This window comes from Colossoma macropomum, unplaced genomic scaffold (assembly GCF_904425465.1).
Source record: "Colossoma macropomum unplaced genomic scaffold, Colossoma_macropomum, whole genome shotgun sequence".
NCBI classification, from domain to species: Eukaryota; Metazoa; Chordata; class Actinopteri; order Characiformes; family Serrasalmidae; genus Colossoma; species Colossoma macropomum.
In genome coordinates this window covers 37,859,906-37,878,090 of record NW_023494787.1, presented here as the reverse complement: position 1 = coordinate 37,878,090, position 18,185 = coordinate 37,859,906, and the positions used below count along the sequence as shown (strand labels likewise).

General features: G+C 38.5%; 1 protein-coding gene across 1 annotated transcript; it reads right to left on the bottom strand.

Annotated features, from left to right (window-relative positions):
- Positions 1-8,073: 8,073 nt before the first annotated feature.
- Positions 8,074-16,501, bottom strand: si:ch211-232m10.6 (uncharacterized protein LOC572203 homolog). Its single transcript, XM_036565717.1, has 6 exons — positions 16,306-16,501; positions 13,475-13,678; positions 11,610-11,654; positions 11,294-11,452; positions 9,431-9,542; positions 8,074-8,485 (listed from the first exon to the last, which is right to left on the bottom strand). Exons 1-6 carry the CDS (start codon positions 16,499-16,501, stop codon positions 8,074-8,076), a joined length of 1,128 nt encoding a protein of 375 aa, XP_036421610.1.
- Positions 16,502-18,185: the final 1,684 nt, after the last annotated feature.

Here is an 18,185-nt window from a genome sequence, read left to right as displayed (position 1 = left end):
TTGTGGTGTAATGTTGGATTACTTGGGAGTGTTTCGGGGCACGACTATAGCAAAGCAGCCCTTGCTGGAAAGGAAAACATAGATTTCTCATTTCTCTGATGGATTTGTTTTGCAGTTTTTGCAGACCGTGATTCAATGAACAGTGATTTACTATGAACCATGATTTTCTCAGATGTGTCTGTAAGTCTGTCAGTACCTATTAGCGCAAGGCCTTCAATTTGGGCTGTTAAAACTCAAGAAAAAAAAAAACACCTCTGGAATTCCACTAGCTTCCCTATGGGACTGTAGTAGCTTGTTAGCGCTAAGCTTCTAAATGGCATTCCATGTTTTACTTGAAGTTTGTGACAGACATATTAACATATTTTACCTTGGCAGTTTCACCATGACTCAGTAGAGAGGTCCCTGCTGTTTTCCATTTCTTACAACCCACTGATTGACTGCCACACGTGTTCTGTCAGTGAAGTATGTAGGACTTCCAGAAGGTCTAGTGTGACATTTTTGCTGAGAAATTGGTCCCGTGTGTTGAAAATCAAAACCTGATTGGTTGATTCCAGTGTCACTTTGCAATTTTGCTGATGATTAATATGATGCGTTAGGCCTTCGCTTCATCTCTTGAAGTTCTAACCAATAAGAGAGCTCGCTTAGATTCCAAATCCTGATTGGCCAGTTTTTCCCTGGGCATTTCAAGAATTTAACCCTTTACTGTCCATCCAAAGCTAATGAAACAAGAGTAGTACAGTAATACTTGCAGAGTTTATATACAAGCATGATTCTATTGAATAAAAAATTATTTTAGGAGTTCCCAGAAATCATATGGCCCTGAGAGTTCCCCCTGAAGTCTGTAAAAATTTAAGTAGTGATAATAGATATTTTTACCTCTATGCTTCTCCACATTGCGATATTGGATGTTAATCAAAGAATGCATAGAAATCATGAGCCTTATTTTCAGAGTGTATATTCCTATATTGAATAAATCATGTAATTGTAGCCATTTGTATACACATTTTATACACTACTACCATTTTAGACATTTTAAAGATTACTAGACAATAGCGGCACGGTGTTGCTGTGGGTATTGCTGTCGCCTCACAGCAAGAAGGGCCTGGGTTCGGTTCTCTGGCGTGTGGAGTTTGCATGTTCTTCCTGTGTATGTGTGGGATGGACTGGTGACCTATTCAGGGCGTTTCCTGCCTTCAGCCCAATGACTGCTGGGGTAGGCTCCAGCACCCCCCAAGACCCAGAAAGATAAGTGGTTTAGAAAATGTGTGTGTTTGTGTAGACAATTAGCTGCTCATTTGTTTCTTGGCCAACTCTGTGTTCACTGTTGAAAAATGGCTGCATTACAGGAATAGAAGCATCGCTTGGGAAGACGCCACCATCAGGTTATATGTATGGACTGCAGACTGTAGGCAGATGTTGATTTCGAAGTTTTATTTAAGATAACAATACCTTGTCCAATTACTTACCAAACGTGGATATAAATACCTTTGCATTAAAACAGACACTTTAATCTTACAGTCACTGTTTCATTTTAAATCCAGTGTACTGGAGTTCAGAGCCACAACAACAGAAACTATCTTTTTTACATTTTAACAATCCTCAACATTGCTTTGTTCAATCTCTCTCTCTCTCTCTCTTAGTTCTCCCTCACTCAGTGACTTTGACTAAGAGATTATTGACATAATCTTCTGTACTGCATTTGAAAGCATCTGTCATGACCTTCTTCTATAACTCTCTTCTGTTGTAATCTCTCCATCATTTTGTTTATCCGATCAAGGACACATTTTCATGTGTCTACAACAGACAGACAGCCTGGAGGAACAGGAAACAGACAGACAGCCCAGAGGGCCAGGTCTAGTGGGATTACTGACTTCACAGTAACTCTTCACATTTGCGTAATCTTTCTGAACAGAGCTCACGGATGGCCTTAGCAAACAAAAGAGAAAGAAAGGAAGAAAGAAAGAAAGAAAGGAAGAAAGAAAGAAAGAAAGAAAGAAAAAGAAAGAAAGAAAGAAAGAAAAAGACTTTCCTAAATGAAATGAACTCATTCATCTTCTGTACATACTAAAAACAGTGCCCTGTGTTCCGGTGCTGAATGGATTTATGCCACAAATAGCAATACAAATGGTAATGCATGACCTTGTAGTCTAAAAAGAACTCACCGCACCTGAGAAAAAGCTGTTCAAACTATTGGTTTGTGGGTGCATAATGAAACTGGATTTAGCTCAGAAAAAGCCTGCACACAAATAAAAACACTTAAAAATAGTTTTATCAAGATTTTTAATAGAGAAAAATAGAAAAACTGTGCAACATGTTGGTCACACAAAGACAAATTGAAGATCTTGTGTGCCCAAAACATTTACACTGTCTTTCAACACACCTATAGATGGTTCTTCAAGGGTTCTTTAGTAAAGAAAATAGTTCTATATGGAACCATGAACACTCAACGAACCATTTGCGTGATTAAAGGGTTCTTTGCATCAAGAAAGCGTTCGTCAGATTGATGGAGATTGTGCTATAGATGGCTCTATATAGAACCTTTTTGAAAATGGTCTACAACTACAACACATTCTACATCAATCTAAAGAACACTTTCATGATACAAGGAACTCTTTAATCATGCAAAGGGTTCTATGAGTGTTCATGGCTCTATATAGAACCTTTGAAGAACCACGTTTTACAGAGTGTACATTATTTTTTTTCTTTTAAAGATCTCGCTTAAACTTTTTAAAACATTTTTTATTAGTGTGCAGACCTTTTCTGAACTATCGAGAGTGCTCTGACATCTATTATAGTTTGGCATGGAAATATAGATTTTCAAATTTGTAATAAATTGCAAGGTATTGTTGGTAAAGTTTCACAGATAATTGAAAAAACTTCTTCCTTCCGTTGACTCTGTTTATACTCAGCACACTCTAAAGGAAGCAAAGAGAATAACTACAGATTCCTCTCGTCCAGCGTACCATCTTTTCTGACCACTTTCTTCTAGGAGACGCTATAGATCTTCAAAAACCAAGACAGTCCGCTTTAAAAACATCTTTTTGAAACTCTACTGATTAGCACGTTATTATAGTCTGTCTGTAAAAAGCCTTAGAACACAGGGGTGAAACTACTGTGTAACTTTTGATGCTTATCCTATACAAATTTTGTGTAAATTGTATATTGCATTGTATAGTGTGTATTGTTGGGGAGCGTGGGGAACAACCTAACGCTGGGGCACAACTTAACACAGACCTTTTATGTAGTTATACAAGATCAAGCAGCGTGTGCTTCTGGCCACATTAATCCACCGTCTCCCACCAAAATTCAGAGCGATACATCAGCGTTTTAAAGAGATCTGTGCCAAAGAGTGTTTTCAGGGCATGTAAGTATTTTTTTAGTAATGTAAGTTTTTTTTCAGTTACTAAGCTGTTTGTGTAAATCACAGAATCCAACCTTATATTACTTTGATCATCATCTTGTTGCCTACATTGTAGCACTTTTGAAGCATGTGAAAAGCTCACAGCAAGCACTAGTTAGGCTTAAGTACAGCCTCCATACTGCAGGGTTAGTTGTTACACAGCGTTACAACTAAGCCACCTTTAGTAAACAAACAATAAAGTAAAGTTTGTCTTTTAGTTTCTTATGTTTAAACAGATTTCAAAATGAAAAAGAGGAAACATCTGAAAACAGGGACTTTATTCTACTATATTAGTCTCTTTCAGATGTTAGTATTTTGGTTTTAAATAAGCATGGGTATATTGTAACATTGCGCTTCCCGTCATTGTTGGAGGCACTGTACCTGAACAGTATGTGCTAGAAACAAAATTCAAGTGTTCGTTTGTAGCAGAGACGTATATGTTGCTTGCTTGAAAACACGATTATTCCAACTTAAATATTGTTAGAATTATTTAACAAAACACAAAATGTATTAGGTTGTGCCCGCTGTCCCCTGTAGGTGTTACATTGTATGTTTGTGTGTATATTCTTGATGCACTGGATACAGTTACCACCAACATGTTATGTGGCAATAAAAGAATCAACCAATTCAATCAACCAAATCCAATTTGTGATCTTGGACACTGAAAAAACAAGCAAAGAAACAATATCTAATCTAGAGCTATAGATGACATCAGCCTCAGTGATATGCCTGAAACACATGTCCCAATTTTTCAAATGAAGGTTCCTAAAGGCTTCCTGGCTTAGATACACAGTGCCAGGAACTACTATAGGAAAAGGTTCTTCACATTCACATATCTTATTTACAAACATTATTTTTTTTAAGAACCTCCACATGATGTAAAGGTTCTATACCAATCACAGGTTACCCTAGAACTGCATGTCTAAGCCACGAACCATTCAGGAACTGGAACAGTCACAACAACTGAACTGAGCATACTTATAACAGCATATATGACAGTGGACTTCAGGAGAAGCCCTCCACTCACGTCCTTCAAGGCCCAGGGAGCTACAGTCGCCACTGACCTGAAACATTAGAGGATGTGTTTCCTGCACCAGCTGAAGGAGTTCAACTTGGCTCAAGAGCTGCTGCTTCAGGTCCTAACAGCTATTGTAAAGTAGATGATCACCACCACATCCACCACAACAGTCCGGCGCAGCCATCCCACCAAATACAACATCCACAATCTACAAGTGCATCATTAGGTCTGCAGAAAAGAGTGTGCAAAAAGGGTTCTTTGGAGTCTAAAAAGAATCAATTTTGGTTTCCAAAATACCATTTCAATGGGTCGTTCTTTAAAATGGTTCTTCACATCACACATCTTGTTAAAAAATGGCTCTTTCAGAACCATCCATTGAACTAGAACCTAAAAGCGGCATTGGGCATTTTGAGCACTTTACTTTTAAAAGTGTAGTAAGGCTGTTTGGTGACGTTACCTCAGAAGTTTAATTCAGGACAATGAATCAAAAGGGTAGATCTTTACAGAATTGCTGCCACTATTCATTTGCATGATTGTTTTCCGTCAAGATGAAGATTAACTCTCTCTAAGCAGGGCTTTCTCATTTAACCAACTCAATACCACTATCCCCCAGCTCATCAGTAAGCTTACAGTACAGCTTAATCCCACTAGCTGCTGTGTGTCAAGACTCATTTCCTCATCCAACATCTTGCGTTAAGGTAGTAGCTGAAATACCTATCAATACCAATATAGTTCAGGATATTTCTTTTTTGGGTAATGTGGCTTTTTGTTGTAAACAACAACGTAAAATGGTCATTATTAACAAATACTTAAGTCCTTGTTGAGAATCACTGACCAGATGCCTTGAGTTCCACAAGGACGTGTGGTGAATGGTAACTGGGCGTATTAAGTTTGTCAGATAAGTATCAGTCAGATGTCGCTCTGAAGTTTGGACTGTGAGGTTCTTTGCATCGCAAAAGCGTTCTTCAGATCGAAAAGTGTTCTATATAGCACCAAAAAAGGTTGTTCTATTGACGATGTCAAGCTTGTAACAGTAGAAGAACCCTTTTTGGTGCTATATAGAACCAGTTACAACATCAATTTGAAGAATGCATTCACAATGCAACGAACCCATTAATCATGAAAAGGATTTGTTCAGTGTTCATGGATCCATATAGAACCATCTTCTTTGCTAAAGAACCCTTGAAGAAACACCTTTTTAAGTAAGTAGGATAAGTATACTTTGCTTGCTTTAAATGGCTATTAAAATGAATGAATTTGAAGTTGGTCTTTCAGAGGTATGCCAGACTCATTCAACTAAGAGCCAACGTCTTTGTTCACAGCTATTGAGCTTTGAACACAACCTTTGTGGTTGTTTACTATGAAAAAGACATCCCTCAAGAAGGAGGTCCGCTTCCACAGCAGTGGCTATATAAGGAATGGGCCACAGTGGTACTGGAGGGCTGCAGTCCAGCATAGTTTGGTGATTTCCTCACTAAACTGGGAATGGGGGTCTGTTTCACAATGCAGGATTTCACGATTAGCCTGATAGCATAGGCTAAAAAAACAGCCTGTCCAATAGGAGAAGAGCTTACTGAGATATCCTGCTTTGTGAAATACCCACCTGCTAATTAAATGATAAGTTGAATCAGGTATGTATGAGCATGAAAACTGCCAAACTGCAGACCTCCAGGACCATAATTGTCCATCCATGGGCTAAGTGAATTCAGACGACATTGGCTAGAGCTTAAATCTTGCTGTGCTAAATTCTACTTGCAAGTGCAGAGACTAAATTAAACCATTTCTTTTTTGCATTTTTCTTGTTTTTTTGTTTTTTTTTTCCCTGGTGCCCACAGGTTTATGTGTTTTTTGGTACCAAGAACAGTCATAATTCAATTTAACACCACTATTTTTATTAATATTTTGAATAGTGATTGTAGTATAGCCAATGCCTCCTAAAACAGAATAATAAATTGACTCCTTTATGCAGTTCTTCTATGTGGGCTACCACTCAAACAATGTTCTTAGTAAGGCTTACAAAACAAAATGAGCAGGAGCACAGTTAAATACACTTTGCACTTTGGAGGTGAACAAAATCAGCAGAGGCTTGGTCTATAATCCGGGCTGGGTCTAGGATTTTGTTTTATTTAGGAGGAATACTTAACATTCAGAACCATTCAGTTATCCTCCACCCAAGTACACAACTCAGACAGTCATTTTTCACCTCAACAATCTTTCCAACAAAATCACTCATTACATACGTGGTGTTTCTAGCATTATCTTGCATTGTTCTGCATTGTCTTGTTTATTGTCTAGCGCTTACCTTTATTGTTTATTGTGGATTTATACACATACAGAGCTGTGTTGAATCATAGCACCACCACTGTGAGGAAACAGAGGATCCTGAATCTTGACTCAATTTTGGGGTCACTTATATTTCAGTTCATTCAGTTCAGTTTCATTGAACAGCATACTGATTTTTCATATCTAATATAATTAGTTTCATAAATCAGAATTTGTTCCATTCCACCTCTCCTTATTAGTCTGTGGCAGTGGTCACCAACACTAGTCCTGGAGATGTACTTTCCTGCAGAGTCTAGTTCCAACCACAATCTGCCACACCTGCTAAAGGCATTCTTCGGAAGTTCTTCATTGGTTGGATCAGATGCATTAGTGTTAGGTAAGTGGGGGCAGCATGTTAAACGCAGGAACTAGACCAGGGGTCAGCAGCTTGTGGCTCTTTTACTACCCTGTTGCGGCTTCACAGCAAAATTAGATTTTTAGGTAAAATAAAATAATCCTCCTTCGCAGTAAAATAAAGCTCTGCTGATCTTTATAGCACTGTTTTAACAATAAACGGTCTTAAACGCTGGAGTGAATGTAGCCTATAACTGCTAATTCACCAACTTTTGACCCTGAAGATTGGTGTGCAGACTGCAGGTCAGATAGCAATGCAGTAGTGCCGACAATCTTGCCTAGCTACGAAAATGCGAAGAGAAAGATTTAAGACAAACGGCGATAACTTGGAGACGAATGGATTTATCTGCATTTGTAAGCTCTCCAGCTGGTTTTCTGATATGTTTAATCAGCAAAGAGAAACACTAAAAACGTCACTAAGCTGTAGTTACCTTCTCATTTGCCAGTTTTTCATTCAAATTTTCCGTTCCACCTTAAATGGTGCGGCAGTTACATTCTAGCACCTCAGGCACCATTTAAGGTGGAACGGGAAGATACAGACAAGAAGCTGGCGAATGAGAAGCTGACTTCAGCCTCGTAAAAAGTTGAACGTTGAGAGACATTTTACAAGAAACTATTCTACTTTTGTGGAAAAGTTTCCTGCTGGAGAAAATTGGTTATATCTGAGCTAAAGCTTAAAGCAGAGCAAAGTAAGTCTGTGTTTTCATTTATATTATATTGTTTAGCCTTTACTAGCACATAGTGAGACATACTTACAGCCAAGATGGTAAAATGGACGTAAAATCAAGGTGGTTTGATTTTTGTTGAAAGGACAAAATGACTCTTCTTAACATTTGGGTTGCCGACCTCAGAACTAGACTGTGCAGGAAAGTAGGTCTCCAGGAGGAGGGTCGGTGACCACTCCTCAACAGCTCCTCAACGGCTTTATAATTAGTCTTCCCCTCACAGTCTTTCAGCTCAGTGTTTTCTCCTCCATCTCTCAGCATATTTCATCATCCCCCTCCTTCTCATCTCTCTCCAGAGCGTCCTCTATCTCGTCCATCTCTCTCTCACAGTCCTCACAGCCCTGTGTTCCGCAGCCTCCCACCAGCACTAGTCCATGGGGGTTCATTCCCTCCACCATCACCCCAGCTTGCCCTTCCTCCCTGGAGGGCCATGCGGCGTCAATCAGTGTGCCCTTCTGGCACTGCTGAAGAAGCCGGTTTACAGAGTAAACGCTGCCGCCAGGACGGGCTGTGATGACTTCGTCATAAGGGGGCGCATGGGTGGCAGCGCGGGCCTCTTCCAGGCGAATGCGGGCGCGGTGCTTCATCTCGATCAATGTCTTGGTGTAAGAGTTGAGGGTGAAGACAGCAGCCGCCATGCAGCAGCTGAAAGAAATCCAGGCCATGCTAGGAGCAAATGGAGATTTCGTTTTAGCATGAAAATCACAAATAATCACAATAATCACAGAAATGACTTTGAGGCATTGCACATTACACTTTCTCACATGCATCACAGGTCATTTTCAGTAAAGAGCAATGCCCAGTGGCGTGCTTCATAATAATATGTATTGTGCAGAGCCTGCTAACAACAAGCAGTGTTACCGTTGGGACAGTATGTGGAATGAAAATGAAAAAAACAGAATGTAAATCCGCTTTAATCTTATCAACTTCATTGTTTTTTTTTGTAAATATACGCACATTCTGAAATTGATACCTGCAACACCTTCCAAAAATGTGAGAGGAGCAATTTAAGATGTTAAATGTCCAGAAAACATTTTAAAAGAGGTGATGCAATCATGCTCTAGTATAAAAAAAGCATCCAGGAAAGTCCTTTATAAGCAAGGAGGGGTCAAGGTTCGGCACTTTACCAAAAAATGCATCAGCAAAAAATGCAACATTTTAAGACCAAAGTTCTCAAATGAGAGTTTGCAAGGATTGTATGTGTTTCACCCTCTACAGTGCACAATGTTGTCAAAAGAGTCAGTGAATCCGAGAAAATCTTTGTGCGTTTGTGCATAAAGGGAAAGGCTGAAAAACACTGAATGCCTGTGACCTTCGATACCTCAGACGGCACAGCACTAAAATTTGTTTAATAGACGAATGGCAAAAGAATTATGCTTTCAAAGCTGGATTAATCGGTGTCTTCAGTCCCCAAACATATACATATATATATATATATATATATATACATATATATGTACATATCATATTTTATATAAAGAGTCACAGTGTGGTTTTAAACAAATCATAATTTTTTACCACTACTAAGCTGATGCATTGCCTTGCAACTACTATGAGTCCTTAAAACTGTGTTAAAAAGAGAGGGAGACAAAACATCTAAACTTGTCTTACGCAAATGACCAGCCATAGTCCCAGGTCTGCGGTCTCCAGTCTTTAGGTCCTATGCTGACGGTCAGTTGAAACACTGTAGTGTACATCATATGTGCTACCATTCCCATCATTCCTGAAAGAAGGAGAAGCACTTTAAATTTAAAACATGGAATACAATAACATTCAATTTCTTCGTGAATTTAAAAAAAGTGAGATTTCTTTATGAATTTCACTTGACTTCATCTGCCCCCAACATATGTTACTGACTGATGAATCAACAGCAGGGGCATCGCCTGGCCTCGGCTTCCAGGGCTGTAGCCCCAAATATTTTTTAACCAGCCCCGAACCTTTACTCACACCTCAAAAGAGAGAGAGAGAGAGCAAGAGAGAGAGAGAGAGAGAGAGAGAGACAGATAGGGAGAGAGAGAGTGTGTGCGAGAAGGACAAGTGCACGCGATTAGAGTGCAAAGGATTAAATGCATGAGTGCCTGAGGTTTCTGTAAAAAAAGGCAAATCTACTACAGTGTAATTAAGTGTGTTAAGTAGCTGTTAAGATGCTCGGAAAAAGACAATGGAAGGTAGATTGGGGGGAAAGACAACACATGGGGGGGGTAAAACAATTAAAACACTATACAAATAGGTGATGCCAGGAGCCAAAGGGAAAGATGATGTTTTACTCAAAAAGATTCCATTGACCAAACTAACATTTATCGTAAATCTGAGAACTCACTTAATTTCATTGAAACAACACAACTAATTCAGTTTTAGTGACTTACATACATTTGTTAGAGGTGACTTTTACAGATTTTTACAAAACCTCTGCATTATTACATAGTTCCGATGTAAACAGTCATTCAGAGTGGTTTAGTGTGAAATGCTTCATTCTAGAGAAACGTACAGAGTGAGAATCGTTCATAGTGGTGGTGAAAGGAACCAGACGTCTAAAAGTTGCCTTACACACAGTTATTATCTGAAATTGTCAGGGATACGCCGCCTGATATCTGACACATCGTTTTACGATATTTTTGCGACAATCTTTTTGCTTAAAACATTTTTAATACACTCATGGCAGAAAGATACATGAAGGGCATTATGAGGCAAAACAGTCTCAAATAAAATAGATTTTTTCCAGATTTACCATCATTGTTACATAAAAACACTCAGAAGACTTGTGCAGGTTCACTGGTGGTTTTGGATAATACATAAAATGGCTATATTTGTGCTGAAAACTTTGCCATCCCTAGTTCCTATCACCACCACTGTGAAGAAATCAATGAAGCATTACACACCAAACCACTCTGAATGTGTTTGTTAACACCCCAATGACTGAGCTATGCAGAGGTTTTGAAAAATTGGTGGAATTCCCCTTTCAAGTAATATCAATGAGAGAAAACTGATTAAACCCAAAAACAGAGTGATTTCATTCTTTTTTTTTTTTTGAGTATACAGATAAACATTAAATAAAAAGGAGCAACTGCACACAGATTGATTTACAAAAAAATTCTGGAAGGATGATCTCTCAAAACAATTCTACATTGCACTGGGCTGAGCTCCAAATCTTTATGTGCCCAGCCAATCCTCCCAAATCAACACTCTTAAAAGTAAAAGTCTCAAAAATGGCTCTTTGTGTGATGCCATAGTAGAACCACATTTGGTTCCTTAAAGAACTTTTCAGTGCATGGCTCTTTATAGAACTATTTGTAAATGAGACCTGATAGTGTGAAGAACTTCCACAAAATATATAAATTACCAATTTGAGGTCTTTTCTAGAACCATATTTTCAAGACAAGAACCATTCAGAAACCTTCATTTAAAGAGTGAAGCATTAAACACCAGTTTAAAGCTTAGTCACTGTGACTAAGGCATTGAAACGAGTCAGCTCACCAGACAGAACGGTGCAAATGGCAGCAAAGGCATTGATCTTGAGTGAGTACATCTCCTTATTTAAACACAATAACAGCATCTCCACCAACATCATGAGGAATCCCATGGCCAGCAGAGTAATGTACATGAACTCTGAGACCACAGACAGCCAAAGAACCCCTACAGATGGCCAAAAAGAAAGCAGGAATGTAAGGTGTTCCAGCTTGTTACCAAACTTGATATACAGTCTTATCATTATAAAGTAATTATAGTTCTAAGAAATCATATACCTTTATATTTGCCCTGTAAAATTCATACATCTGGAAGATATGTTTACCTTGTGTTTCTCCAGGAGTCAATTCGATGAAACTTCGGCATTTTTCTCCTGGAACAAAGGAATGAAAGTCACTCTCTGGTGTAAATTTCAAGCTCCCAATGACCAGCTTTCAAAACATTTTTAGAACGTTTATTAATGGGTTCTTGTCAACGTTTAATACCAGTTTTGGATGAAACCACCAAAAGTTAGAATACGCTTTGGAAGAGGTTATCGGCCATAAGTCTCAATGGTGTAACAAGAAGAAGAGAAGACCAAATGCCAGTGAGTTGTAAACAGATGTGCCTTGTAACCACCTGGTTTCTGGCTCAGTCTTCCACTAAGCTCTCATGCATACACTGATGCCAAAGTTGTATTAAAAAGATGAAGTTAAGGTTCTTCATTAGGTTTAGGATTTAGGTCGCTTGTTAGGCAATGCATTTATAACATTGATACATGGTTAAAGCGGTTATTTAAACATTTAACACTACATTATGTTTGTTTGCAAGTAATGGAAATTCAGTGCATGTCCAACCAAGCCCTGCCAGGAGATCATGGCAGCAGTATATTACCTGAGGAAATAACCACTTTAACTTGAGGCAACGTTAAAAGTGCTGCAGTTTAAGGTCAGCCCTTCATAGCAAGTATATAAGTAATCTAAAAAATTCTCATTGGAAAATAAAGAATATATATATTGCATTTTTACAATTTACAATTACAATTACAGTTACAGACTGTAGTCCACCTGTTTCTCTGCATACTTTGTTAGCCCCCTTTTACCCTGTTCTTTAATTGTCAAGACCCCCACAGGACCACCACAGAGCAGGTATTATTTGGGTGGTGGATCATTGTCAGTACTGCAGTGACACTAACATGGTGGTGGTGTGTTAGTGTGTGTTGTGCTGCTACAAGTGGATCAAACACAGCAGTGCTGCTGGAGTTTTGAGAATAGTCCACCAACCAAAAATATCCAGCCAACAGTTTCCTGTGACCACTGATGAAATACTGTGCAGAGTTTACTGCAGCTCTAATCAGACCCACTTGATTTTCACATTCCACGGGTCTTCAAACTTTTCTTCAGGGCCTCTATAGAGGGTCCACATTTTTGCTCCAACCCAACTCACATTACAAAAGGATGGAGCTAAAATGTGGACCATCTGGCGGGACCTGAGACCTGGTTTGATATGTCAAATTCAGACTCACATGTGATTAGTGAAATTATTTTGTAAATAATTAAAAAATGGTCAATATCAGTGACTGTTATTAACAAAGCAGGTAAAAGCTTTTGAAAATACGTTTTTGGTTAAAATAAATCTGCTCACTAAGATAAACATGTGGTGCTAGTGCTGGTTGTTGAATCACTTTAATTCAGTACTTAAAATGAACTTTTAAGAACAAAAGTTAGGCCTATTTGTCTACAGATTCTTTTCCAATTAATCTCGCCAGATTTGCACCAGGCTCCTTGGATGTTGCTGGATGACAGCAGTTTTTTTAAATCATGCCACAGACTCTGAGTCGGTTTGAGGTCAGTACTTTGACTGGGCCAATTCAGGACATTTTTGTTTTATGAGCCACAGTTGTTTTTTGACTGTGTGTTTGCATGGTATCACTATACTGTTGAAAATTTCTCTTACAGCACTTTCCAACATTTACTCTGTATTTTCCTCTTTTCTTATCAAGATGCCCCGATCATGCTGATGAAAAAGATCTCCACAGCACAACACTACCACCACCATACTTCCTTCTCTGAAGGAAAGATATTTCTTGAGGCATGTACAGTGTTAGGTTTGTGACTGTCACAATGCTTTAAATTTTGAATGAAAAGCTCTATCTTGGCCTTGTTTAACCACAAAAAATTTCCCACATCTGAGTCAATGTAAAGCTCTTACCTTCTTCACCCTCATTGTGTTTCTCACACGACAGCCAGAAACCGGTGTGAAAGTATCGAAGCATGTATTTGTCCTCTCCTGTTTCCCAGATATAGTGAACTGCATTGGCCAGTTTCTTTGCTCTTATCAGGGCTTGTTCCTCCTTCTGCTTTGGGGATAATGTTACATTGGATTCAGACCTTTTGGGGTCTGGTGTGGGACTTTCTGTGGGAAGGTTTGAGGTGGACAAGAAAAATTGGATGAATGTCAGTATGAACATATTTCACATGTAAAAACCTACATACAAAAAACCTTCACAATATATAGAAGCCAATATAAATTTTACTCAGCATTAATACACTTTTTAAAAAGATGGTTCTTCAAGGGTTCTTTATAGAACCATGATCACTCAAAGAACCCTTTACATAATTAAAGGGTTCTTTGCATCATAAAATAGTTCTTCAGATTGATGGAGAATGTGCTGCCGATGGTCTTCTATAGAATCTTTTTGAAAAGCTTTCATATATAGTACCAAAAAGCGTTCTTACAAAAGGCTTGTTACAATAGAAGAACCCTTTTTAGTGCTATATAGAACCCTAAACTCAGCAAGGTGGTAGATCTCCAGGACCAAGATTGGGCCTTGTACTTGTTACACTCTTTGAGATTTTTCTTTATTTTTCTCTTGCCAACATATTTTCATTAATATTTTTATTAAAACATCCAACCAAGTTCATATCATTGTAAAAAAACTGCCAACAACTATGCTAACGCTAAAGACCGAAGACCATTAGATACAACATTATGCACTGATATTTTTGCAAAGCCCACTCCCAACAACACATCATAATGGAAAAAAAATATATATATGCATGTATATATATATATATATATGTATGTATATATATATATATACACACATATATAGCTGTGTTCATGATGCTTTATGGATGCATTATAACATGTTATGAATATGTTCACAGATTCTTATAGACATGTATTCAAAGAAGGTTTTATCAAAAAACTATGAAATATTCAGACCATAGACATTTACAAGGACTATGTCATGATCTATTTAAACCTGAGGCATTAAATAAGATCGTAATGATAAAAATGGCTCTTGAAAGAACTATTTTTGACAGAGAGGAACACTCAGGGCCTTCTAGGCCTTCAGAGAAAGCCTAATGATTTCTGGGAGCTAAAACATGCATGACTGCAATTTCTAGTTATTTTTTATGCTTGTATTTAAACTGAACAAACCTGCAACTCTGACAGTACTATTCTTGTTTCCTTGTTTTAGATGGAAACAAAAGGGTTAAATTCTTCCAAAACATAGTGGGAAATTGGCCAATCAGGACTTGTTTTACTCAGTGTTATCTAGGTAGATATAGCTAACCAAGCTTTGCTATGGGTTAACACTTCAAGATCTGAAGAGAAGGGCTAACGTGTTACATTTATCATCAGCATAATCACAAACTGGCAATGGAATCAACCAATCACATTTTGATTTCCAACAGGTGGGATCAACTTTGAGAGGAACAATGTCACTTTAGGCCTCCTGGAAGCCCTAGATATGTTACTGATTGTGAAGATGTTGTTTATTTAGTGGCGATGGTGTTTAGATGTTGTGAAGAAAAACTCCGCCGATACTGAGTTGCCAGTAAAAAGGTTTATTACATAGTAAAACAGTATCATATCAAGCACTATAGAGTACCTGAGAGAGGATCTGTGCCAATTCTAAATGTCCCCTCCCGAACAGACTGACCAACAGCATATATATATGGTTCTTGTTGTTGAAACAGGAGACAGAGCATATGGTTCTTTTTAAAATGATCTCATCTATTTGGACCTAAGAGAAGAAGGGAGAAAGTGAGAGGCCCTCTCCCAATGGACCAAGGGCCCCCAACTCACATTCCTAGCCCCTGCACAAACAGAGCACATAGGGCACTCCTAGATACTACCACCTCAACTTATTGAGAGAGTGTTTTTACCTTCTTCTATCAAAGGTTTCTTTTTAAAATATACTTCAAAGACAAGCAGCAGCCTAATGAACAGCTCTATAACAGAGCTCTCTCTTGAGTCATTGTGAAACTGCTACAAGATAAAATATATGCTGATATGTACATCACAAGCTTCAAGTAGAACATGCAATGTCTTTTACAAGCTTCAAATGTCTGTGTTGAATCTAGAGTAGCCAAGAATCACCTTTAGCTTAGCATCACTTAACTAAGAGAATCCCATAGGAATGCAAGCAGAAATGAGCATTATCATAGAGGTTGGTTTTTCCTTTAAGATTTGACTGAGCTTTGACATGTATGGCTTCAACTGAAGGCCTCACACTCAAAAAAGATGGTTCATCAAGGGTTCTTTAGCAAAGGCAACGGTTCTATGAATGTGTTGTATAAGGTTTTTCATTGAAAGTTTTGAAAATGGTTCTATACAGCACCAAAATGGGTTCAAGCTTGACATCGTAACAATAGCAGAACCCTTTTTGGTGCTATATAGATCCATTTTTAAAAAAACATATACAACACAATGTCCATCAATCTAAAGAACCATTTCAACATGCAAAGAAATATTTAAGCATGAAATGTTGCTATGTAGAACTCATAGTTCTTAATAGAGCCATTGCCTTTACTAAAGAGCCCTTGAAGAACCATACAAGTGTGTATCTCTAACAGTCACAGTTTGTCACTGAGTTTTGTAAATGAGATGAGATTTTTAAGTTCAAAAAACCTCCACTTAATATAAAGGTCATATACCAATGATAGGTTTTTGGAACCATATGTACAAGCCAAGAACCATTGAGGAACCTTTGGTTTTTCAGAGTGTATTTGTGTAAGACTCGTTCTTACCAGTAGTATAGGGCTGGCTGTTGTTCTGGCCACAGTTCTTCATCTTTACAGGAGACAGGCAGAGAGGTTTCACCACTTTGTGGGTTCCTTCACACCAGTAAGAGGTGCAGAAGGCCAGCACGGAGAGAGTGAGGGCCAGAGAGGTTAGAGAGAGGGACAGCAGGGAACGATTACGCCTGGACATGTGCTCTAACATGACGGAATGGGAAAGGAAGAGGGAGACAGAAAGAACAAAGGCCAGCTGTTTTTTCTACTGGTGGGTATAAAGAGCAGAAGGGATGTGGTCAGTCCTGAGAAGAAACATTGTACAAGCTTTTACAGGCTTTCAGAGAAGAGAGAGCAAAGCAAAGGGAACTAGAGAGGAAGACACAGTGGTGTGAGATGCACTGAGTGATGCGGGCGGAGCCTGTTCATGTGGGTCGTGCACAGGCGGATTTAGAGTGCTCTCAGGACCGGATTGAAGGAGGTTTAATATCAAGAGGAGGAGTGGTATAAACAGTGGAGGAATAAACAGAGGAGCTGAAGAAGTAAACAAGCTGAGTAGCAAAGGTCAGCAAAGCTGTGGAACAAGAGCTGTGGATTAAGAGAGAGAGGACAAGAGAAGAGACAGATGTGCTGAGATGGCAACAGGCTTCAGTTTGTTTCCGGCTGGACGATGCACATCACCACGCCGTCCATAAGTGCTGCCGAAGTGCTGATTGATCTCAGAAGCAATGGCATTAATGTCCACAGACTGAGACTCTTCTAATCGAGTCACTTAACCATCAGCTCATGTTTAATGGATCCTCAACATTCATCATTAAGAAGAACGTCCAGGAGACCATAACGCAAGGTGTCACTTCTCACTCATGCTTATGTCACTGTGAAGAAGGTCCTGGACAATTATGCCATTACACAATCATTCATTTGTCTGATCTTCTCCTTCTGTACTTTCTCCTTCTCCTTTGTGTTCTTTGAGAGATTAGTTTCCTGGGGTGATTAAGATTTTTCCTGTTTCTTACTCATTCCATGTCTCAAGCAGCACTGCCGTTTCTGTTTAATCCTTTATGATCTAGGTTAATCTCTCAGAGAAAGGTGCATCTGTTCTGTCTTTGATCCTTTGTTTTCAGCAGCCGGCAAGACACCTGAACCAAGAGATGAAACCAGAGAGATCAGAGTAAGAATAGCAGTTTGAGTCAGAATTGGAAATAAAATCAATTATGAATTTATTAGAAGTTATTTCATTATTTTTTCCTTTATGACGGCAAAAAGGAGTCATTATAAGGAGAAAAATGCAATTGTGGTGCATCTTCAATCTTGGCTGCTTTGCTTGGGTTTGCTGTTTGTCTGTGTTTAATATCATGTCATCCTCAGTTTGTTGTCTCTTGTTTTACCTGTATGGTATTAATGCTTTATTCAGAACTTTTTATTCACCTCTTGTCCCAGAAAAAAATTGTATATCATCACTGTCCAAAGAAAAACAAGCATCTTCAAAATAGTAACTTTACAGCAGTGGGCGAAAACAAGCTTTACATTTAATGTAAATTAGTGTAAAGAGGTTTTATTCTAAGCAATTTTGGAGCATTTTTATTGGTAAATGTAAGGTAAAGGGCAGCTGCTGAGCTCAAATGATGTAGAAAAGTAAAAACTGAAAAAAAAAAAATGGATACATATTTTTCTTTGGACAGTGACGATACGTCAGTGCCATATTTCTGTTTGTTCTCTGTAGACAATGTGTTAATTTATTTTCACTTAGAAAATCAACTAAACATGTAATTCCAGCTTTTGCAAATGTCTATCTATCTATCTGTCTGTCAGTCCGTCCGTCCGTCGGTCTATCTAGTATGGTAATAATAATAATAAGCATCTTATAAAAATATACTGAATAAATACATTAAAAA